The 18,525-nt window shown below is 48.4% G+C and overlaps 1 protein-coding gene across 1 annotated transcript in view; it reads left to right on the plus strand.

Moving 5' to 3' along the window:
• Positions 1-11,290, plus strand: part of LOC140411222 (MAM domain-containing glycosylphosphatidylinositol anchor protein 1-like) — an 875,194-nt gene extending 863,904 nt beyond the window's left edge. The window contains exon 17 of the mRNA XM_072500330.1: positions 10,581-11,290. Coding sequence (XP_072356431.1) covers positions 10,581-10,687 — 107 coding nt within the window. The 3' untranslated portion in view covers positions 10,688-11,290. The remainder of the gene's footprint in view (positions 1-10,580) is intronic.
• The last annotated feature ends 7,235 nt before the right edge of the window (positions 11,291-18,525 follow it).

Raw genomic sequence — 18,525 nt, forward strand, 5'->3', positions numbered from 1 at the left:
TTCTCTCTCTGTCTCTCTCTGTCTCTCTGTTCACTCTCTGTCTCTCTGTCTCTCTGTTCTCTCTCTGTCTCTCTGTTCACTCTGTCTCTCTGTTCACTCTCTGTCACTCTGTCTCTCTGTCTCTCTGTGTCTCTGTCTCTCTCTGTCTCTCTGTCTCTCTCTCTCTCTGTCTCTCTGTTCTCTCTGTTCTCTCTCTGTCTCTCTGTTCTCTCTGTTCTCTCTGTCTCTCTGTCTCTCTGTCTCTCTCTGTCTCTCTGTTCACTCTCTGTCTCTCTCTGTCTCTCTGTTCACTCTCTGTCTCTCTGTCTCTCTGTTCACTCTCTGTCTCTCTGTTCACTCTCTGTCTCTCTGTATCTCCCTGTCTCTCTGTCTCTCTCTGTCTCTCTGTTCTCTCTCTGTCTCTCTCTGTCTCTCTGTTCACTCTCTGTCTCTCTGTCTCTCTGTTCTCTCTCTGTCTCTCTGTTCACTCTCTGTCTCTCTGTTCACTCTCTGTCACTCTGTCTCTCTGTCTCTCAGTCTCTCTGCTCTCTCTCTGTCTCTCTCTGTCTCTCTGTCTCTCTGTCTCTCTCTGTCTCTCTGTTCACTCTCTGTCTCTCTGTCTCTCTGTGTCTCTGTCTCTCTGTATCTCTCTGTCTCTCTGTGTCTCTGTCTCTCTGTCTCTCTGTTCACTCTCTGTCTCTCTGTCTCTCTGTGTCTCTGTCTCTCTGTATCTCTCTGTCTCTCTGTGTCTCTGTCTCTCTGTCTCTCTGATCTCTCTCTGTCTCTCTGTTCTCTCTGTCTCTCTGTATCTCTCTGTCTCTCTGTTCACTCTCTGTCTCTCTGTCTCTCTGTGTCTCTGTCTCTCTGTATCTCTCTGTCTCTCTGTTCACTCTCTGTCTCTCTGTGTCTCTGTCTCTCTGTCTCTCTGTGTCTCTGTCTCTCTGTCTCTCTGTGTCTCTGTCTCTCTGTTCACTCTCTGTCTCTCTGTTCACTCTCTGTCTCTCTGTTCACTCTCTGTCTCTCTGTATCTCCCTGTCTCTCTGTCTCTCTGTTCTCTCTGTTCTCTCTCTGTCTCTCTGTTCTCTCTGTTCTCTCTGTCTCTCTGTCTCTCTGTCTCACTGTCTCTCTGTCACTCTCTGTCTCTCTGTTCTCTCTCTGTCTCTCTGTGTCTCTGTGTCTCTGTCTCTCTGTGTCTCTGTCTCTCTGTTTCTCTGTGTCTCTGTCTCTCTGTTCACTCTCTGTCTCTCTGTTCACTCTCTGTCTCTCTGTTCACTCTCTGTCTCTCTGTATCTCCCTGTCTCTCTGTCTCTCTGTTCTCTGTGTTCTCTCTCTGTCTCTCTGTTCTCTCTGTTCTCTCTGTCTCTCTGTCTCTCTGTCTCTCTCTGTCTCTCTGTTCACTCTCTGTCTCTCTCTGTCTCTCTGTTCACTCTCTGTCTCTCTGTCTCTCTGTTCACTCTCTGTCTCTCTGTTCACTCTCTGTCTCTCTGTATCTCCCTGTCTCTCTGTCTCTCTGTTTCTCTGTCTCTCTCTGTCTCTCTGTTCTCTCTCTGTCTCTCTCTGTCTCTCTGTTCACTCTCTGTCTCTCTGTCTCTCTGTTCTCTCTCTGTCTCTCTGTTCACTCTATTTCTCTGTTCACTCTCTGTCACTCTGTCTCTCTGTCTCTCTGTGTCTCTGTCTCTCTCTGTCTCTCTGTCTCTCTGTTCACTCTCTGTCACTTTGTCTCTCTGTCTCTCTGTCTCTCTGTCTCTCTCTGTCTCTCTGTCTCTCTCTGTCTCTCTGTCTCTCTGTTCTCTCTGTTCTCTCTCTGTCTCTCTGTTCTCTCTGTTCTCTCTGTCTCTCTGTCTCTCTGTCTCTCTCTGTCTCTCTGTTCACTCTCTGTCTCTCTCTGTCTCTCTGTTCACTCTCTGTCTCTCTGTCTCTCTGTTCACTCTCTGTCTCTCTGTTCACTCTCTGTCTCTCTGTATCTCCCTGTCTCTCTGTCTCTCTGTCTCTCTCTGTCTCTCTGTTCTCTCTCTGTCTCTCTCTGTCTCTCTGTTCACTCTCTGTCTCTCTGTCTCTCTGTTCTCTCTCTGTCTCTCTCTGTCTCTCTGTTCACTCTGTCTCTCTGTTCACTCTCTGTCACTCTGTCTCTCTGTCTCTCAGTCTCTCTGCTCTCTCTCTGTCTCTCTCTGTCTCTCTGTCTCTCTCTCTCTCTGTCTCTCTGTTCTCTCTGTCTCTCTGTTCTCTCTGTCTCTCTGTCTCTCTGTCTCTCTCTGTCTCTCTGTTCACTCTCTGTCTCTCTCTGTCTCTCTGTTCACTCTCTGTCTCTCTGTCTCTCTGTTCACTCTCTGTCTCTCTGTTCACTCTCTGTCTGTCTGTATCTCCCTGTCTCTCTGTCTCTCTGTCTCTCTGTCTCTCTCTGTCTCTCTGTTCACTCTCTGTCTCTCTGTCTCTCTGTTCTCTCTCTGTCTCTCTGTTCACTCTGTCTCTCTGTTCACTCTCTGTCACTCTGTCTCTCTGTCTCGCAGTCTCTCTGCTCTCTCTCTGTCTCTCTCTGTCTCTCTGTCTCTCTCTCTCTCTGTCTCTCTGTGTCTCTGTCTCTCTGTGTCTCTGTCTCTCTGTTCACTCTCTGTCTCTCTGTTCACTCTCTGTCTCTCTGTATCTCCCTGTCTCTCTGTCTCTCTGTCTCTCTGTCTCTCTCTGTCTCTCTGTTCTCTCTCTGTCTCTCTGTCTCTCTGTTCTCTCTGTCTCTCTGTTCACTCTGTCTCTCTGTTCACTCTCTGTCACTCTGTCTCTCAGTCTCTCTGCTCTCTCTCTGTCTCCCTCTGTCTCTCTGTCTCTCTCTCTCTCTGTCTCTCTGTTCTCTCTGTCTCTCTGTTCTCTCTGTCTCTCTGTCTCTCTCTGTCTCTCTGTTCACTCTCTGTCTCTCTCTGTCTCTCTGTTCACTCTCTGTCTCTCTGTCTCTCTGTTCACTCTCTGTCTCTCTGTATCTCCCTGTCTCTCTGTCTCTCTGTCTCTCTGTCTCTCTCTGTCTCTCTGTTCACTCTCTGTCTCTCTGTCTCTCTGTTCTCTCTCTGTCTCTCTGTTCACTCTGTCTCTCTGTTCACTCTCTGTCTCTCTGTCTCTCTGTTCACTCTCTGTCTCTCTGTTCACTCTCTGTCTCTCTGTATCTCCCTGTCTCTCTGTCTCTCTGTCTCTCTGTCTCTCTCTGTCTCTCTGTTCACTCTCTGCTCTCTCTCTGTCTCTCTCTCTGTCTCTCTCTGTCTCTCTCTCTCTCTGTCTCTCTGTTCTCTCTGTCTCTCTGTTCTCTCTGTCTCTCTGTCTCTCTGTCTCTCTCTGTCTCTCTGTTCACTCTCTGTCTCTCTCTGTCTCTCTGTTCACTCTCTGTCTCTCTGTCTCTCTGTTCACTCTCTGTCTCTCTGTTCACTCTCTGTCTCTCTGTATCTCCCTGTCTCTCTGTCTCTCTGTCTCTCTCTGTCTCTCTGTTCACTCTCTGTCTCTCTGTCTCTCTGTTCACTCTGTCTCTCTGTTCACTCTCTGTCACTCTGTCTCTCTGTCTCGCAGTCTCTCTGCTCTCTCTCTGTCTCTCTCTGTCTCTCTGTCTCTCTCTCTCTCTGTCTCTCTGTGTCTCTGTCTCTCTGTTCACTCTCTGTCTCTCTGTTCACTCTCTGTCTCTCTGTATCTCCCTGTCTCTCTGTCTCTCTGTCTCTCTGTCTCTCTCTGTCTCTCTGTTCTCTCTCTGTCTCTCTGTCTCTCTGTTCTCTCTGTCTCTCTGTTCACTCTGTCTCTCTGTTCACTCTCTGTCACTCTGTCTCTCTGTCTCTCAGTCTCTCTGCTCTCTCTCTGTCTCTCTCTGTCTCTCTGTCTCTCTCTCTCTCTGTCTCTCTGTTCTCTCTGTCTCTCTGTTCTCTCTGTCTCTCTGTCTCTCTGTCTCTCTCTGTCTCTCTGTTCACTCTCTGTCTCTCTCTGTCTCTCTGTTCACTCTCTGTCTCTCTGTCTCTCTGTTCACTCTCTGTCTCTCTGTTCACTCTCTGTCTCTCTGTATCTCCCTGTCTCTCTGTCTCTCTGTCTCTCTGTCTCTCTCTGTCTCTCTGTTCACTCTCTGTCTCTCTGTCTCTCTGTTCTCTCTCTGTCTCTCTGTTCACTCTGTCTCTCTGTTCACTCTCTGTCACTCTGTCTCTCTGTCTCTCAGTCTCTCTGCTCTCTCTCTGTCTCTCTCTGTCTCTCTGTCTCTCTCTCTCTCTGTCTCTCTGTGTCTCTGTCTCTCTGTTCACTCTCTGTCTCTCTGTTCACTCTCTGTCTCTCTGTATCTCCCTGTCTCTCTGTCTCTCTGTCTCTCTGTCTCTCTCTGTCTCTCTGTTCTCTCTCTGTCTCTCTCTGTCTCTCTGTTCACTCTCTGTCTCTCTGTCTCTCTGTTCTCTCTCTGTCTCTCTGTTCACTCTGTCTCTCTGTTCACTCTCTGTCTCTCTGTCTCTCAGTCTCTCTGCTCTCTCTCTGTCTCTCTCTGTCTCTCTGTCTCTCTCTCTCTCTGTCTCTCTGTTCTCTCTGTCTCTCTGTTCTCTCTGTCTCTCTGTCTCTCTGTCTCTCTCTGTCTCTCTGTTCACTCTCTGTCTCTCTCTGTCTCTCTGTTCACTCTCTGTCTCTCTGTCTCTCTGTTCACTCTCTGTCACTCTGTTCACTCTCTGTATCTCTGTATCTCCCTGTCTCTCTGTCTCTCTGTCTTTCTGTCTCTCTCTGTCTCTCTGTTCACTCTCTGTCTCTCTGTTCACTCTCTGTCTCTCTGTATCTCCCTGTCTCTCTGTCTCTCTGTCTCTCTCTGTCTCTCTGTTCACTCTCTGTCTCTCTGTCTCTCTGTTCTCTCTCTGTCTCTCTGTTCACTCTGTCTCTCTGTTCACTCTCTGTCTCTCTGTCTCTCTGTCTCTCAGTCTCTCTGCTCTCTCTCTGTCTCTCTCTGTCTCTCTGTCTCTCTCTCTCTCTGTCTCTCTGTGTCTCTGTCTCTCTGTTCACTCTCTGTCTCTCTCTCTCTCTGTCTATTGGCCGAAGGGAGGTCTGTGGCATCGCCCTACAGATCCACGTGATGTCATTGAATGGTGGGATAGGCTCGAGGGGCTGAATGTCCTCTTCCTGTTTCTGTGTGAATGGTGGGATAGGCTTGAGGGGCTGAATGGCCACTTCCTGTTTTTAGATATTTAGACATATCAGTAAGCTCAGGGCAGGTGGTAAAAGAGGGGCAGGGGTGGCATTGTTTGTCAAGGACAGTATTACGGTGGCAGAATGGACCTTTGATGAGGACTCGTCTACTGAGGTAGTATGGGCTGAGGTTAGAAACAGGAAAGGAGAGGTCACCCTGTTACGAGTTTCTATAGGCCTCCGAAAAGTTCCAGAGATGTAGAGGAAATTATTGCAAAGATGATTCTGGATAGGAGCAAAAGTAACAGGGTAGTTGTTGTGGGGGACTTTAACTTCCTAAACATTGACTGGAAACACTATAGTTCGAGTACTTTAGATGGGTCTGTGTTTGTCCAATGTGTGCAGGAGGGTTTCCTGACACAATATGTAGCTATGCCAACAAGAGGCGAGGCCATATTGGATTTGGTACTGGGTAATGAACCAGGACAGGTATTAGATTTGGAGGTAGGTGAGCACTTTTGTGATGGTGACCACAATTCAATTACGTTTACTTTAGTGATGGAAAGGGATAGGTATATACCGCAGGGCAAGAGCTATATCTGGGGGAAAGGCAATTAGGATGCGATGAGGCAAGACTTAGGATGTATCGGATGGAGAGGAAAACTGCAGGGGATGGGCACAATGGAAATGTGGAGCTTGTTCAAGGAACAGCTACTGCGTGTCCTTGATAAGTATGTACCTGTCAGGCAGGGAGGAAGTGGTCGAGTGAGGGGACCGTGGTTTACTCAAGCAGTCGAAACACTTGTCAATAGGAAGAAGGAGACTTATGTAAAGATGAGACATGAAGGTTCAGTTAGGGCGCTCGAGAGTTACAAGTTAGCTAGGAAGGACCTAAAGAGAGAACTAAGAAGAGCCAGGAGGGGACATGAGAAGTCTTTGGCAGGTAGGATTAAGGATAACCCTAAAGCTTTCTATAGGTATGTCAGGAATAAAAGAATGACTAGGGTAAGAGTAGGGCCAGTCAAGGACAGTAGTGGGAAGTTGTGCGTGGAGTCCGAGGAGATAGGAGAGGTGCTGAATGAATATTTTTCGTCAGTATTCACACAGGAAAAAGACAATATTGTCGAGGAGAATACTGAGATTCAGGCTACTAGACTAGAAGGGCTTGAGGTTCATAAGGAGGCGGTGTCAGCAATTCTGGAAAGTGTGAAAATAGATAAGTCCCCTGGGCAGGATGGGATTTATCCTAGGATTCTCTGGGAAGCTAGGGAGGAGATTGCTGAGCCTTTGGCCTTGATCTTTAAGTCATCTTTGTCTACAGGAATAGTGCCAGATGACTGGAGGATCGCAAATGTTGTTCAAAAAGGGGAGTAGAGATAACCTCGGTAACTATAGACCAGTGAGCCTTACTTCTGTTGTGGGCAAAACCTTGGAAAGGTTTATAAGAGATAGGATGTGTAATCATCTGGAAAGGAATAATTTGATTAGAGATAGTCAACACGGTTTTGTGAAGGGTAGGTCGTGCCTCACAAACATAGAACATAGAACATAGAACAATACAGCGCAGTACAGGCCCTTCGGCCCACGATGTTGCACCGAAACAAAAGCCATCTAACCTACACTATGCCATTATCATCCATATGTTTATCCAATAAACTTTTAAATGCCCTCAATGTTGGCGAGTTCACTACTGTAGCAGGTAGGGCATTCCACGGCCTCACTACTCTTTGTGTAAAGAACCTACCTCTGACCTCTGTCCTATATCTATTACCCCTCAGTTTAAAGTTATGTCCCCTCGTGCCAGCCATATCCATCCGCGGGAGAAGGCTCTCACTGTCCACCCTATCCAACCCCCTGATCATTTTGTATGCCTCTATTAAGTCTCCTCTTAACCTTCTTCTCTCCAACGAAAACAACCTCAAGTCCATCAGCCTTTCCTCATAAGATTTTCCCTCCATACCAGGCAACATCCTGGTAAATCTCCTCTGCACCCGCTCCAAAGCCTCCACGTCCTTCCTATAATGCGGTGACCAGAACTGTACGCAATACTCCAAATGCGGCCGGACCAGAGTTCTGTACAGCTGCAACATGACCTCCCGACTCCGGAACTCAATCCCTCTACCAATAAAGGCCAACACTCCATAGGCCTTCTTCACAACCCTATCAACCTGGGTGGCAACTTTCAGGGATCTATGTACATGGACACCTAGATCCCTCTGCTCAGCCACACTTTCAAGAACTTTACCATTAGCCAAATATTCCGCATTCCTGTTATTCCTTCCAAAGTGAATCACCTCACACTTCTCTACATTAAACTCCATTTGCCACCTCTCAGCCCAGCTCTGCAGCTTATCTATATCCCTCTGTAACCTGCTACATCCTTCCACACTATCGACAACACCACCGACTTTAGTATCATCTGCAAATTTACTCACCCACCCTTCTGTGCCTTCCTCTAGGTCATTGATAAAAATGACAAACAGCAACGGCCCCAGAACAGATCCTTGTGGTACTCCACTTGTGACTGTACTCCATTCTGAACATTTCCCATCAACCACCACCCTCTGTCTTCTTTCAGCTAGCCAATTTCTGATCCACATCTCTAAATCACCCTTAATCCCCAGCCTCCGTATTTTTTGCAATAGCCTACCGTGGGGAACCTTATCAAACGCTTTGCTGAAATCCATATACACCACATCAACTGCTCTACCCTCGTCTACCTGTTCAGTCACCTTCTCAAAGAACTCAATAAGGTTTGTGAGGCATGACCTACCCTTCACAAAGCCATGCTGACTATCCCTGATCATATCATTCCTATCTAGATGATTATAAATCTTGTCCCTTATAATCCCCTCCAAGACTTTACCCACTACAGACGTGAGGCTCACCGGTCTATAGTTGCCGGGGTTGTCTCTGCTCCCCTTTTTGAACAAAGGGACCACATTTGCTGTCCTCCAGTCCTCTGGTACTATTCCTGTAGCCAATGATGACATAAAAATCAAAGCCAAAGGTCCAGCAATCTCTTCCCTGGCCTCCCATAGAATCCTAGGATAAATCCCATCAGGTCCCGGGGACTTATCTATTTTCAGCCTGTCCAGAATTGCCAACACCTCTTCCCTACGTACCTCAATGCCATCTATTCTATTAGCCTGGGGCTCAGCATTCTCCTCCACAACATTATCTTTTTCCTGAGTGAATACTGACGAAAAATATTCATTTAGTATCTCGCCTATCTCTTCAGACTCCACACACAATTTCCCATCCCTGTCCTTGACTGGTCCTACTCTTTCCCTAGTCATTCGCTTATTCCTGACATACCTATAGAAAGCTTTTGGGTTTTCCTTGATCCTTCCTGCCAAATACTTCTCATGTCCCCTCCTTGCTCGTCTTAGCTCTCTCTTTAGATCCTTCCTCGCTACCTTGTAACTATCCATCGCCCCAACCGAAACTTCACACTTCATCTTCACATAGGCCTCCTTCTTCCTCTTAACAAGAGATTCCACTTCCCTGGTAAACCACGGTTCCCTCACTCGACGCCTTCCTCCCTGTCTGACCGGTACTTATAGAGTCCTTTGAGAAGGTGACCAAACAGGTGGATGAGGGTAAAGCAGTTGATGTGGTGTATATGGATTTCAGTAAAGCATTTGATAAGGTTCCCCATGGTAGGCTACTGCAGAAAATACGGAGGCATGGGATTCAGGGTGATTTAGCAGTTTCGATCAGAAATTGGCCAGCTGAAAGAAGACAAAGGGTGGTGGTTGATGGGAAATGTTCAGACTGGAGTCCAGTTACTAGTGGTGTACCACAAGGATCTGTTTTGGGGCCACTGCTGTTTGTCATTTTTATAAATGACCTGGAGGAGGGCGTAGAAGGATGGGTGAGTAAATATGCAGATGACACTAAAGTCGGTGGAGTTGTGGACAGTGCGGAAGGATGTTACAAGTTACAGAGGGACATAGATAAGCTGCAGCGCTGGGCTGAGAGGTGGCAAATGGAGTTTAATGCAGAAAAGTGTGAGGTGATTCATTTTGGAAGGAATAACAGGAAGACAGAGTACTGGGCTAATGGTAAGATTCTTGGCAGTGTGGATGAGCAGAGAGATCTCGGTGTCCATGTACATAGATCCCTGAAAGTTGCCACCCAGGTTGAGAGGGTTGTTCAGAAGGCGTTCGGTGTGTTAGCTTTTATTGGTAGAGGGATTGAGTTTCGGAGCCATGAGGTCATGTTGCAGCTGTACAAAACTCTGGTGTGGCCGCATTTGGAGTATTGCGTGCAATTCTGGTCGCCGCATTATAGGAAGGATGTGGAAGCATTGGAAAGGGTGCAGAGGAGATTTACCAGGATGTTGCCTGGTATGGAGGGAAGATCTTATGAGGAAAGGCTGAGGGACTTGAGGCTATTTTCATTAGAGAGAAGAAGGTTAAGAGGTGACTTAATTGAGGCATACAAGATGATCAGAGGATTGGATAGGGTGGACAGTGAGAGCCTTTTTCCTCGGATGGTGATGTCTAGCACGAGGGGACATAGCTTTAAATTGAGGGGAGATAGATATAGGACAGATGTCAGAGGTCGGTTCTTTACTCAGAGAGTAGTAAGGGCGTGGAATGCCCTGCCTGCAACAGTAGTGGACTCGCCAACACTAAGGATATTCAAATGGACATTGGATAGACATATGGACGATAAGGGAATAGTGTAGATGGGCTTTAGAGTGGTTTCACAGGTGGGTGCAACATCGAGGGCCGAAGGGCCTGTACTGTGCTGTTATGTTCTATGTGAATGGTGGGATAGGCTCGAGGGGCTGAATGGCCTCCTCCTGTTTCTATGTGAATGGTGGGATAGGCTCGAGGGGCTGAATGGCCTCCTCCTGTTTCTATGTGAATGGTGGGATAGGCTCGAGGGGCTGAATGGCCTCCTCCTGTTTCTATGTGAATGGTGGGATAGGCTCGAGGGGCTGAATGGCCTCCTCCTGTTTCTATGTGAATGGTGGGATAGGCTCGAGGGGCTGAATGGCCTCCTCCTGTTTCTATGTGAATGGTGGGATAGGCTCGAGGGGCTGAATGGCCTCCTCCTGTTTCTATGTGAATGGTGGGATAGGCTCGAGGGGCTGAATGGCCTCCTCCTGTTTCTATGTTCCTTTTTCTCTGCTTCCTGTTGCTCCTCCAGAAGACCATAAGACATAGGGACAGAGTTAGGCCACTCGGCCCATCGAGTCTGCTCCGCCATTCTATCCTGGCTGATATTTTCTCATCCTCATTCTCCTGCTTTCTCCCCATAACCCCTGACCCCCTTGTTAATCAAGAACCAATCTATCTCTGTCTTAAAGACACTCAGTGATTTGGCCTCCACAGCCTTCTGCGGCAAAGAGTTCCCCAGATTCACCACCCTCTGGCTGAAGAAATTCCTCCTCATCTCCAGAACTGTTTTCTTCTGTTCCTGTCTGTCTCTGATTCCAGCGGATCCTCCAGAACTGACTGTTTTCTGTTTTGTTACAGACGTGCTTCCTCGAGGTCGCAATGCTGCTGTTCTTTCTGTCTCTCCCTCACTCTGCGTCTCGCTGCTGCTTCTGACTGTCCCCAGTACAGAGTTGCTGCTCAGATGATGTGATGGAGCTGGTTGAATAGTCTGATCCTGCACAGGTCCCCTGTCCTGGCCCCATATTCCTCACCACTCCCCCTCACTCCCAGGCCCCCAAGTGCCTGATGTACCAAAGACTGTGAGGGTTACTGCTGGAGATTCGGGTTGGCGAGCAGAACAGGCCCCTGGGCCGGGATCAGATTATTCCAGCAGTTCACCCAGGCCTTCGCCTTTACCTTACTCTGACCACTATCAAAATTCTTTAAACTAAAAGCACAATAAATAATCTAATGGCTGTAATCTTGGTGTCAGATGTTGCTATACTCAAACTGCACGCCCCATTCACCCACCCATTATCGCATGATCTATTGTACCCGGTTCATTTTCATCCCATATCAATGGCAATCTGCCAGCCCCTCACCTCCAGTCCATCCCATCATTCCTGGGACCTGTCTCATACTCATCCATGCTACACTATTCCCGGGATTGTCCAATCCTGCGCCATAACCCTCAGATCCACCTTTCTACGAATTGATTGTAAAACTACCAAAAGCACAATGTTGAACTCTTGCTGTACTTTATCTCAGATTATTCAATGGTTTTATTAAAAATTATTATTCAGAAGGTGCCTCACTCCACACTGTCTCTCATTCCTTTAGCTGTTACCGGTAGAGGAATTGAGTTTCGGAGCCATGAGCTCATGTTGCAGCTGTACAAAACTCTGGTGCGGCCGCATTTGGAGTATTGCGTGCAATTCTGGTCGCCGCATTATAGGAAGGATGTGGAAGCATTGGAAAGGGTGCAGAGGAGATTTACCAGAATGTTGCCTGGTATGGAGGGAAGACCTTATGAGGAAAGGCTGAGGGACTTGAGGCTGTTTTCGTTAGAGAGAAGCAGGTTAAGAGGTGACTTTAATTGAGGCATACAAGATGATCAGAGGATTGGAAAGGGTGGACAGTGAGAGCCTTTTTCCTCGGATGGTGATGTCTAGCACGAGGGGACATAGCTTTAAATTGAGGCGAGATAGATATAGGACAGATGTCAGAGGTAGGTTCTTTACTCAGAGAGTAGTAAGGGTGTGGAATGCCCTGCCTGCAACAGTAGTGCACTCGCCAACACTAAGGGCATTTAAATGGTCATTGGATAGACATATGGACGATAAGGGAATAGTGTCGATGGGCTTTAGAGTGATTTCACAGGTCGGCGCAACATCGAGGGCCGAAGGGCCTGTACTGCGCTGGAATGTTCTATGTTCCTGCCAAATCTGTCCATGGATTCATCAGGGATTAAACCGAGGGGCTTTTTCATCGCAACAAATCTCAACGTCCCATCAAATTTAGATTGGAGGATGGTAAATACAATCTTGCTGTTTGAAAAGGGAGGGAGAGAATGTTTACAGTGGTCAGCCGAACATCAGTTGTAGGGAGAGTGCTGGAGTAAAAGATGTGATTCAGGTCACTTGGAAAATATCAACGGGATATTTGTTTGACAAAAGTATCAATGTTTGACATACGTCCTGGAGTCTTTGGAAGCGGCAGGGTAGATGAGGGTGAACCAGTGGATGTGGTGTATTTGGACATTCAGGAAGTTTTTGATAAAGTCTCACAGAAGAGGTTAGTGTACAAAATGAAAGCACATGGGATTGAAATGAAATGAAAATGGCTTATTGTCACAAGGAAGCTTCAAATTAAGTTACTGTGAAAAGCCCCTAGTCGCCACATTCCGGCGCCTGTTTGGGGAGGCTGGTACGGGAATTGAACCGTGCTGCTGGCCTGCCTTGGTCTGCTTTCAAAGCCAGCTCTTTAACCCAGTGTGCTAAGCCATTGGGGGGTAATACATTGACGTAGCAGACAGTAAACAGAGAGTAGGAATGAATGGGTCTTTTTGAAAGTGGCAGGCAGTGACTAGCTGTGTATCGCAGGCATCAGTGATGTATATTGTGAATAGCTGGAGCCCAGGAAATGATTTGGACGAGGGAAGGAAAATATTTCCAAGTTTGCCAATGACACAAAACTTGGTGAGATTGTGAGTGGTGAGGGGGATGTTAAGCGGCTTTGAGGTGATTTTAGACAAGTTGAGTGAGTGGGTAACTATAGGACAGATACAGAGTAACATGGATAAATGTGACCCACTTCAGGCAGAGTGGCAGAGTACTATTTAACTGGGGATAGTTTGGGAAATGTTGATGTACAGAGTGACCTGGGTGTCCTTGTACACCCGCCATCGAAGGTAAGCGTGCGGGCCCAGCAGGTGGTTAGGAAGGCAAATGGCCACCATTGCGAGAGGATTTCAGCACAGGACGAGGATCTCTTCCTGCAGCTGTACAAGGCCGTAGTGTGACCACACCTGGGCAGTTTTATTCTGCTTATCTAAGAAAGGACAGACTTGCCACAGAGGAGTCAGCGAAGTGTCACCAGGCTGTTTCCTCAGAAGTCGGATGAGGAATTATTGGGTCGACATTAATATGGGGGATCGAACTGAAATGTGTAAAAATGTGACAGGGCCGGACAGACTGGATGCTGGGATGTGGTTTCCTCTGACTGGGGGTGTGGGGGGTCTAGGACAATGGGTCACAGTCACAGGGAGGGGAGGGATGTCAAGAACAATGGGTCACAGTCATGGGGGTTCTAGAATAACGGGACATAGTCATGGGGAGGGTCTAGACCAATGGGTCACAGTCACATGGGATTCTAGAACAACGGGTCACAGCGGGTTCGGGAACAGTGGCGCACAGTGACCGGGTTTTTAGGACAATGGGTCACAGTTACGGGGAGGGTTTAGAACAATGCGTCACAGTCACGGGGGGTGTTTAGAACAATGGGTCACAGTCACGGGCAGGGATTAGAACAATGGGCCCAGTCACGGGGAGGGTTTAGAACAATGGATCATAGACACGGGGGGTTTAGAACAATGGGCCACAGTCACGGGGAGGGTTTAGAACAATGGAGCACAGTCACGGGGGAGTCTAGAACAAAGGGTTACAGTCATGAGGGAGTCTAGAACAATGGGTCACATTCACGGGGGGTGTAGAACAATGGATCACATTCACGGGGGAGTCTAGAACAATGGGTTACAGTCACGGGGGAGTCTAGAACAATGGGTTACAGTCACGGGGGAGTCTAGACCAATGTGTCACAGTCACGGGGAGAGTCTAGAACAATGGATCACAGTCACGGGGGAGTCTAGCACAATGGGTCACAGTCACGGGGGAGTCTAGAACAATGCATCACAGTCACGGGTAGGGTTTAGAACATTGGTCACAGTCACGGGGAGGGTTTAGAACAATGGATCACAGTCACGGAGAGGGTTTGGAACAAACGTCACAGTCACGGGTAGGGTTTGAACAACGGATCACAGTCACGGGGAGGGTTCAGAACAAAGGTCACAGTCATGGGGAGGGTTTAGAACACTGGGTCACAGTCATGGGGGGTCTAGAACAATGGGTCACAGTCACGGGGGGTCTAGAACAATGGGTCACAGTCACGGGGGGTCTAGAACAATGGGTCACAGTCACGGGGGGTGTTTAGAACAATGGGTCACAGTCACGTGGAGGGTCTAGAACAATGGGTCACAGTCACGGGGGAGTCTAGAACAATGGGTCACCGTCACGCGGAGGGACTAGAACAATGCGTCCAAGACACTGGGGTGGTTAGAACAAAGGTCACAGGCACGGGGAGGGTTTAGACCAATGGGTCACAGTCACGGGGTGTCTAGAACAATGGATTACAGTCACGGGGGGGTTCAGAACAATGCGTCACAGTCATGGGAGGGGTTTAGAACAATGGGTCACAGACACAGGGAGGGTCTAGAACAATGGGTCACAGTCACGGGGGAGTCTAGAACAATGGGTCATAGTCACGGTGCCTCTAGAACAATGGGTCACAGTCACAGGGAGGGTTTAGAACAATGGATCACAATCATGGACGGGGTTTAGAACCATAGGTCACAGACACGGGGAGGGTTTAGAACAAAGGGTTACAGTCATGGGGGAGTCTAGAACAATGGGTTACAGTCACGGGGGAGTCTAGAACAATGGGTCACGGTCACGGGGGGGGTGTAGAACAATGGATCACAGTCACGGGGGAGTCTAGAACAATGGGTTACAGTCACCGGGGAGTCTAGAACAATGGGTTACAGTCACGGGGGAGTCTAGACCAATGTGTCACAGTCGCGGGGAGAGTCTAGAACAATGGATCAGATTCACGGGGGAGTCTAGAACAATGCGTCACAGTCACGGGGGAGTCTAGAACAATGCATCACAGTCATGGGTAGGGTTTAGAACATTGGTCACAGTCACGGGGAGGGTTTAGAACAATGGATCACAGTCAGTGAGAGGGTTTGGAACAAATGTCACAGTCACGGAGAGGGTTCAGAACAAAGGTCAGAGTCACGGGGGTCTAGAACAATGGGTCACAGTCATGGGGGTCTAGAACAATAGGTCACAGTCACGGGGGGTGTTTAGAACAATGGGTCACAGTCACGCGGAGGGTCTAGAACAATGGGTCACAGTCACGGGGGAGTCTAGAACAATGGGTCACCGTCACGCGGAGGGACTAGAACAATGCGTCCAAGACACTGGGGTGGTTAGAACAAAGGTCACAGGCACGGGGAGGGTTTAGACCAATGGGTCACGGTCACGGGGGGGGGGGGTTCAGAACAATGGGTCACAGTCATGGGAGGGGTTTAGAACAATGGGTCACAGACATGGGGAGGGTTTAGAACAATGGGTCACAGTCACGGGGGGCCTAGAACAATGGGTCACAGTCACGGGTGGTGTTTAGCACAATGGGTCACAGTCACGCGGAGGGTCCAAGACAATGGGTCACAGTCACGGGGGCGTCTAGAACAATGGGTCACCGTCACGCGGAGGGACTAGAACAATGCGTCAAAGACACTGGGGTGGTTAGAACAATGGGTCACAGTCACGGGGGGTCTAGAACAATGGGTCACAGTCACGGGGAGGGTTTAGAACAATGGGTCACAGTCACGGGGAGGGTCTGGAACAATGGGTCACAGTCACGGGGAGGGTCTGGAACAATGGGTCACAGTCAAACAAAGAACAAAGAAATGTACAGCACAGGAACAGGCCCTTCGGCCCTCCAAGCCCGTGCCGACCATGCTGCCCGACTAAACTACAATCGTCTACACTTCCTGGGTCCGTATCCTTCTATTCCCATCCTATTCATGTATTTGTCAAGATGCCCCTTAAATGTCACTATCGTCCCTGCTTCCACCACCTCCTCCGGTAGTGAGTTCCAGGCACCCACTACCCTCTGCGTAAAAAACTTGCCTCGTACATCTACTCTAAACCTTGCCCCTCTCACCTTAAACCTATGCCCCCGAGTAATTGACCCCTCTACCCTGGGAAAAGCCTCTGACTATCCACTCTGTCTATGCCCCTCATAATTTTGTATACCTCTATCAGGTCTCCCCTCAACCTCCTTCGTTCCAGTGAGAACAAACCGAGTTTATTCAATCGCTCCTCATAGCTAATGCCCTCCATACCAGGCAACATTCTGGTAAATCTCTTCTGCACCCTCTCTAAAGCCTTCACATCCTTCTGGTAGTGTGGCGACCAGAATTGAACACTATACTCCAAGTGTGGCCTAACTAAGGTTCTATACAGCTGCAACATGACTTGCCAATTCTTATACTCAATGCCCCGGCCAATGAAGGCAAGCATGCTGTATGCCTTCTTGACTACCTTCTCCACCTGTGTTGCCCCTTTCAGTGACCTGTGGACCTGTACTCCTAGATCTCTTTGACTTTCAATACTCTTGAGGGTTCTACCATTCACTGTATATTCCCTACCTGCATTAGACCTTCCAAAATGCATTACCTCACATTTGTCCGGATTAAACTCCATCTGCCATCTCTCCGCCCAAGTCTCCAGACAATCTAAATCCTGCTGTATCCTCAGACAGTCCTCATCGCTATCCGCAATTCCACCAACCTTTGTGTCGTCTGCAAACTTACGAATCAGACCAGTTACATTTTCCTCCAAATCATGTATATATACTACAAAGAGAAAAGGTCCCAGCACTGATCCCTGTGGAACACTACTGGTCACAGCCCTCCAATGAGAAAAGCACCCCGCCATTGCCACTCTCTGCCTTCTATGGCCTAGCCAGTTCTGTATCCACCTTGCCAGCTCACCCCTGATCCCGTGTGACTTCACCTTTTGTACTAGTCTACCATGAGGGACCGTGTCAAAGGCCTTACTGAAGTCCATATAGACAACATCCACTGCCCAACCTGCATCAATCATCTTAGTGACCTCCTCGAAAAACTCTATCAAGTTAGTGAGACACGACCTCCCCTTCACAAAACCGTGCTGCCTCTCACTAATACGTCCATTTGCTTCCAAATGGGAGTAGATCCTGTCTCGAAGAATTCTCTCCAGTAATTTCCCTACCACTGAAGTAAGGCTCACCGGCCTGTAGTTCCCGGGATTAGCCTTGCTACCCTTCTTAAACAGAGGAACAACATTGGCTATTCTCCAGTCCTCCGGGACATCCCCTGAAGACAGCGAGGATGCAAAGATTTCTGTCAAGGCCTCAGCAATTTCCTCTCCAGCCTCCTTCATTATTCTGGGGTAGATCCCATCAGGCCCTGGGGACTTATCTACCTTAATATTTTTTAAGACGCCCAACACCTCGTCTTTTTGGATCACAATGTGACCCAGGCTATCTACACCCCCTTCTCCAGACTCAACATCTACCAATTCCTTCTCTTTGGTGAATACTGATGCAAAGTATTCATTTAGTACCTCGCCCATTTCCTCTGGCTCCACACATAGATTCCCTTGCCTATCCTTCAGTGGGCCAACCCTTTCCCTGGCTACCCTCTTGCTTTTTATGTACGTGTAAAAAGCCTTGGGATTTTCCTTAACCCTATTTGCCAATGACTTTTCGTGACCCCTTCTAGCCCTCCTGACTCCTTGCTTAAGTTCCTTCCTACTTTCCTTGTATTCCACACAGGCTTCGTCTGTTCCCAGCCTTTTAGCCCTGACAAATGCCTCCTTTTTCTTTTTGACGAGGCCTACAATATCACTCGTCATCCAAGGTTCCCGAAAATTGCCGTATTTATCCTTCTTCCTCACAGGAACATGCCGGTCCTGTATTCCTTTCAACTGCCACTTGAAAGCCTCCCACATGTCAGATGTTGATTTGCCCTCAAACATCCGCCCCCAATCTATGTTCTTCAGTTCCCGCCTAATATTGTTAGAATTAGCCTTCCCCCACTTTAGCACATTCATCTTCGGACCACTCTTAGCCTTGTCCACCAGTAGTTTAAAACTTACTGAATTGTGGTCACTGTTACCGAAATGCTCCCCTACTGAAACATCTACCACCTGGCCGGGCTCATTCCCCAATACCAGGTCCAGTACCGCCCCTTCCCAAGTTGGACTGTCTACATATTGTTTTAAGAAGCCCTCCTGGATGCTCCTTACAAACTCCGCCCCATCAAAGCCCCTGGCACTAAGTGAGTCCCAGTCAATATTGGGGAAGTTGAAGTCTCCCATCACCACAACCCTGTTGTTTTTACTCTTTTCCAAAATCTGTCTACCTATCTGCTCCTCTATCTCCCGCTGGCTGTTGGGAGGCCTGTAGTATACCCCCAACATTGTGACTGCACCCTTCTTATTCCTGATCTCTACCCATATAGCCTCACTGCCCTCTGAGGTGTCCTCTCGCAGTACAGCTGTGATATTCTCCCGAACCAGTAGCGCAACTCCGCCTCCCCTTTCACATCCCCCTCTATCCCGCCTGAAACATCTAAATGCTGGAAGGTTTAGCTGCCAATCCTGCCCTTCCCTCAACCAGGTCTCTGTAATGGCAACAACATCATAGTTCCAAGTAC

The sequence above is a fragment of the Scyliorhinus torazame genome, chromosome 4, assembly GCF_047496885.1.
Source record: "Scyliorhinus torazame isolate Kashiwa2021f chromosome 4, sScyTor2.1, whole genome shotgun sequence".
NCBI classification, from domain to species: domain Eukaryota; kingdom Metazoa; phylum Chordata; class Chondrichthyes; order Carcharhiniformes; family Scyliorhinidae; genus Scyliorhinus; species Scyliorhinus torazame.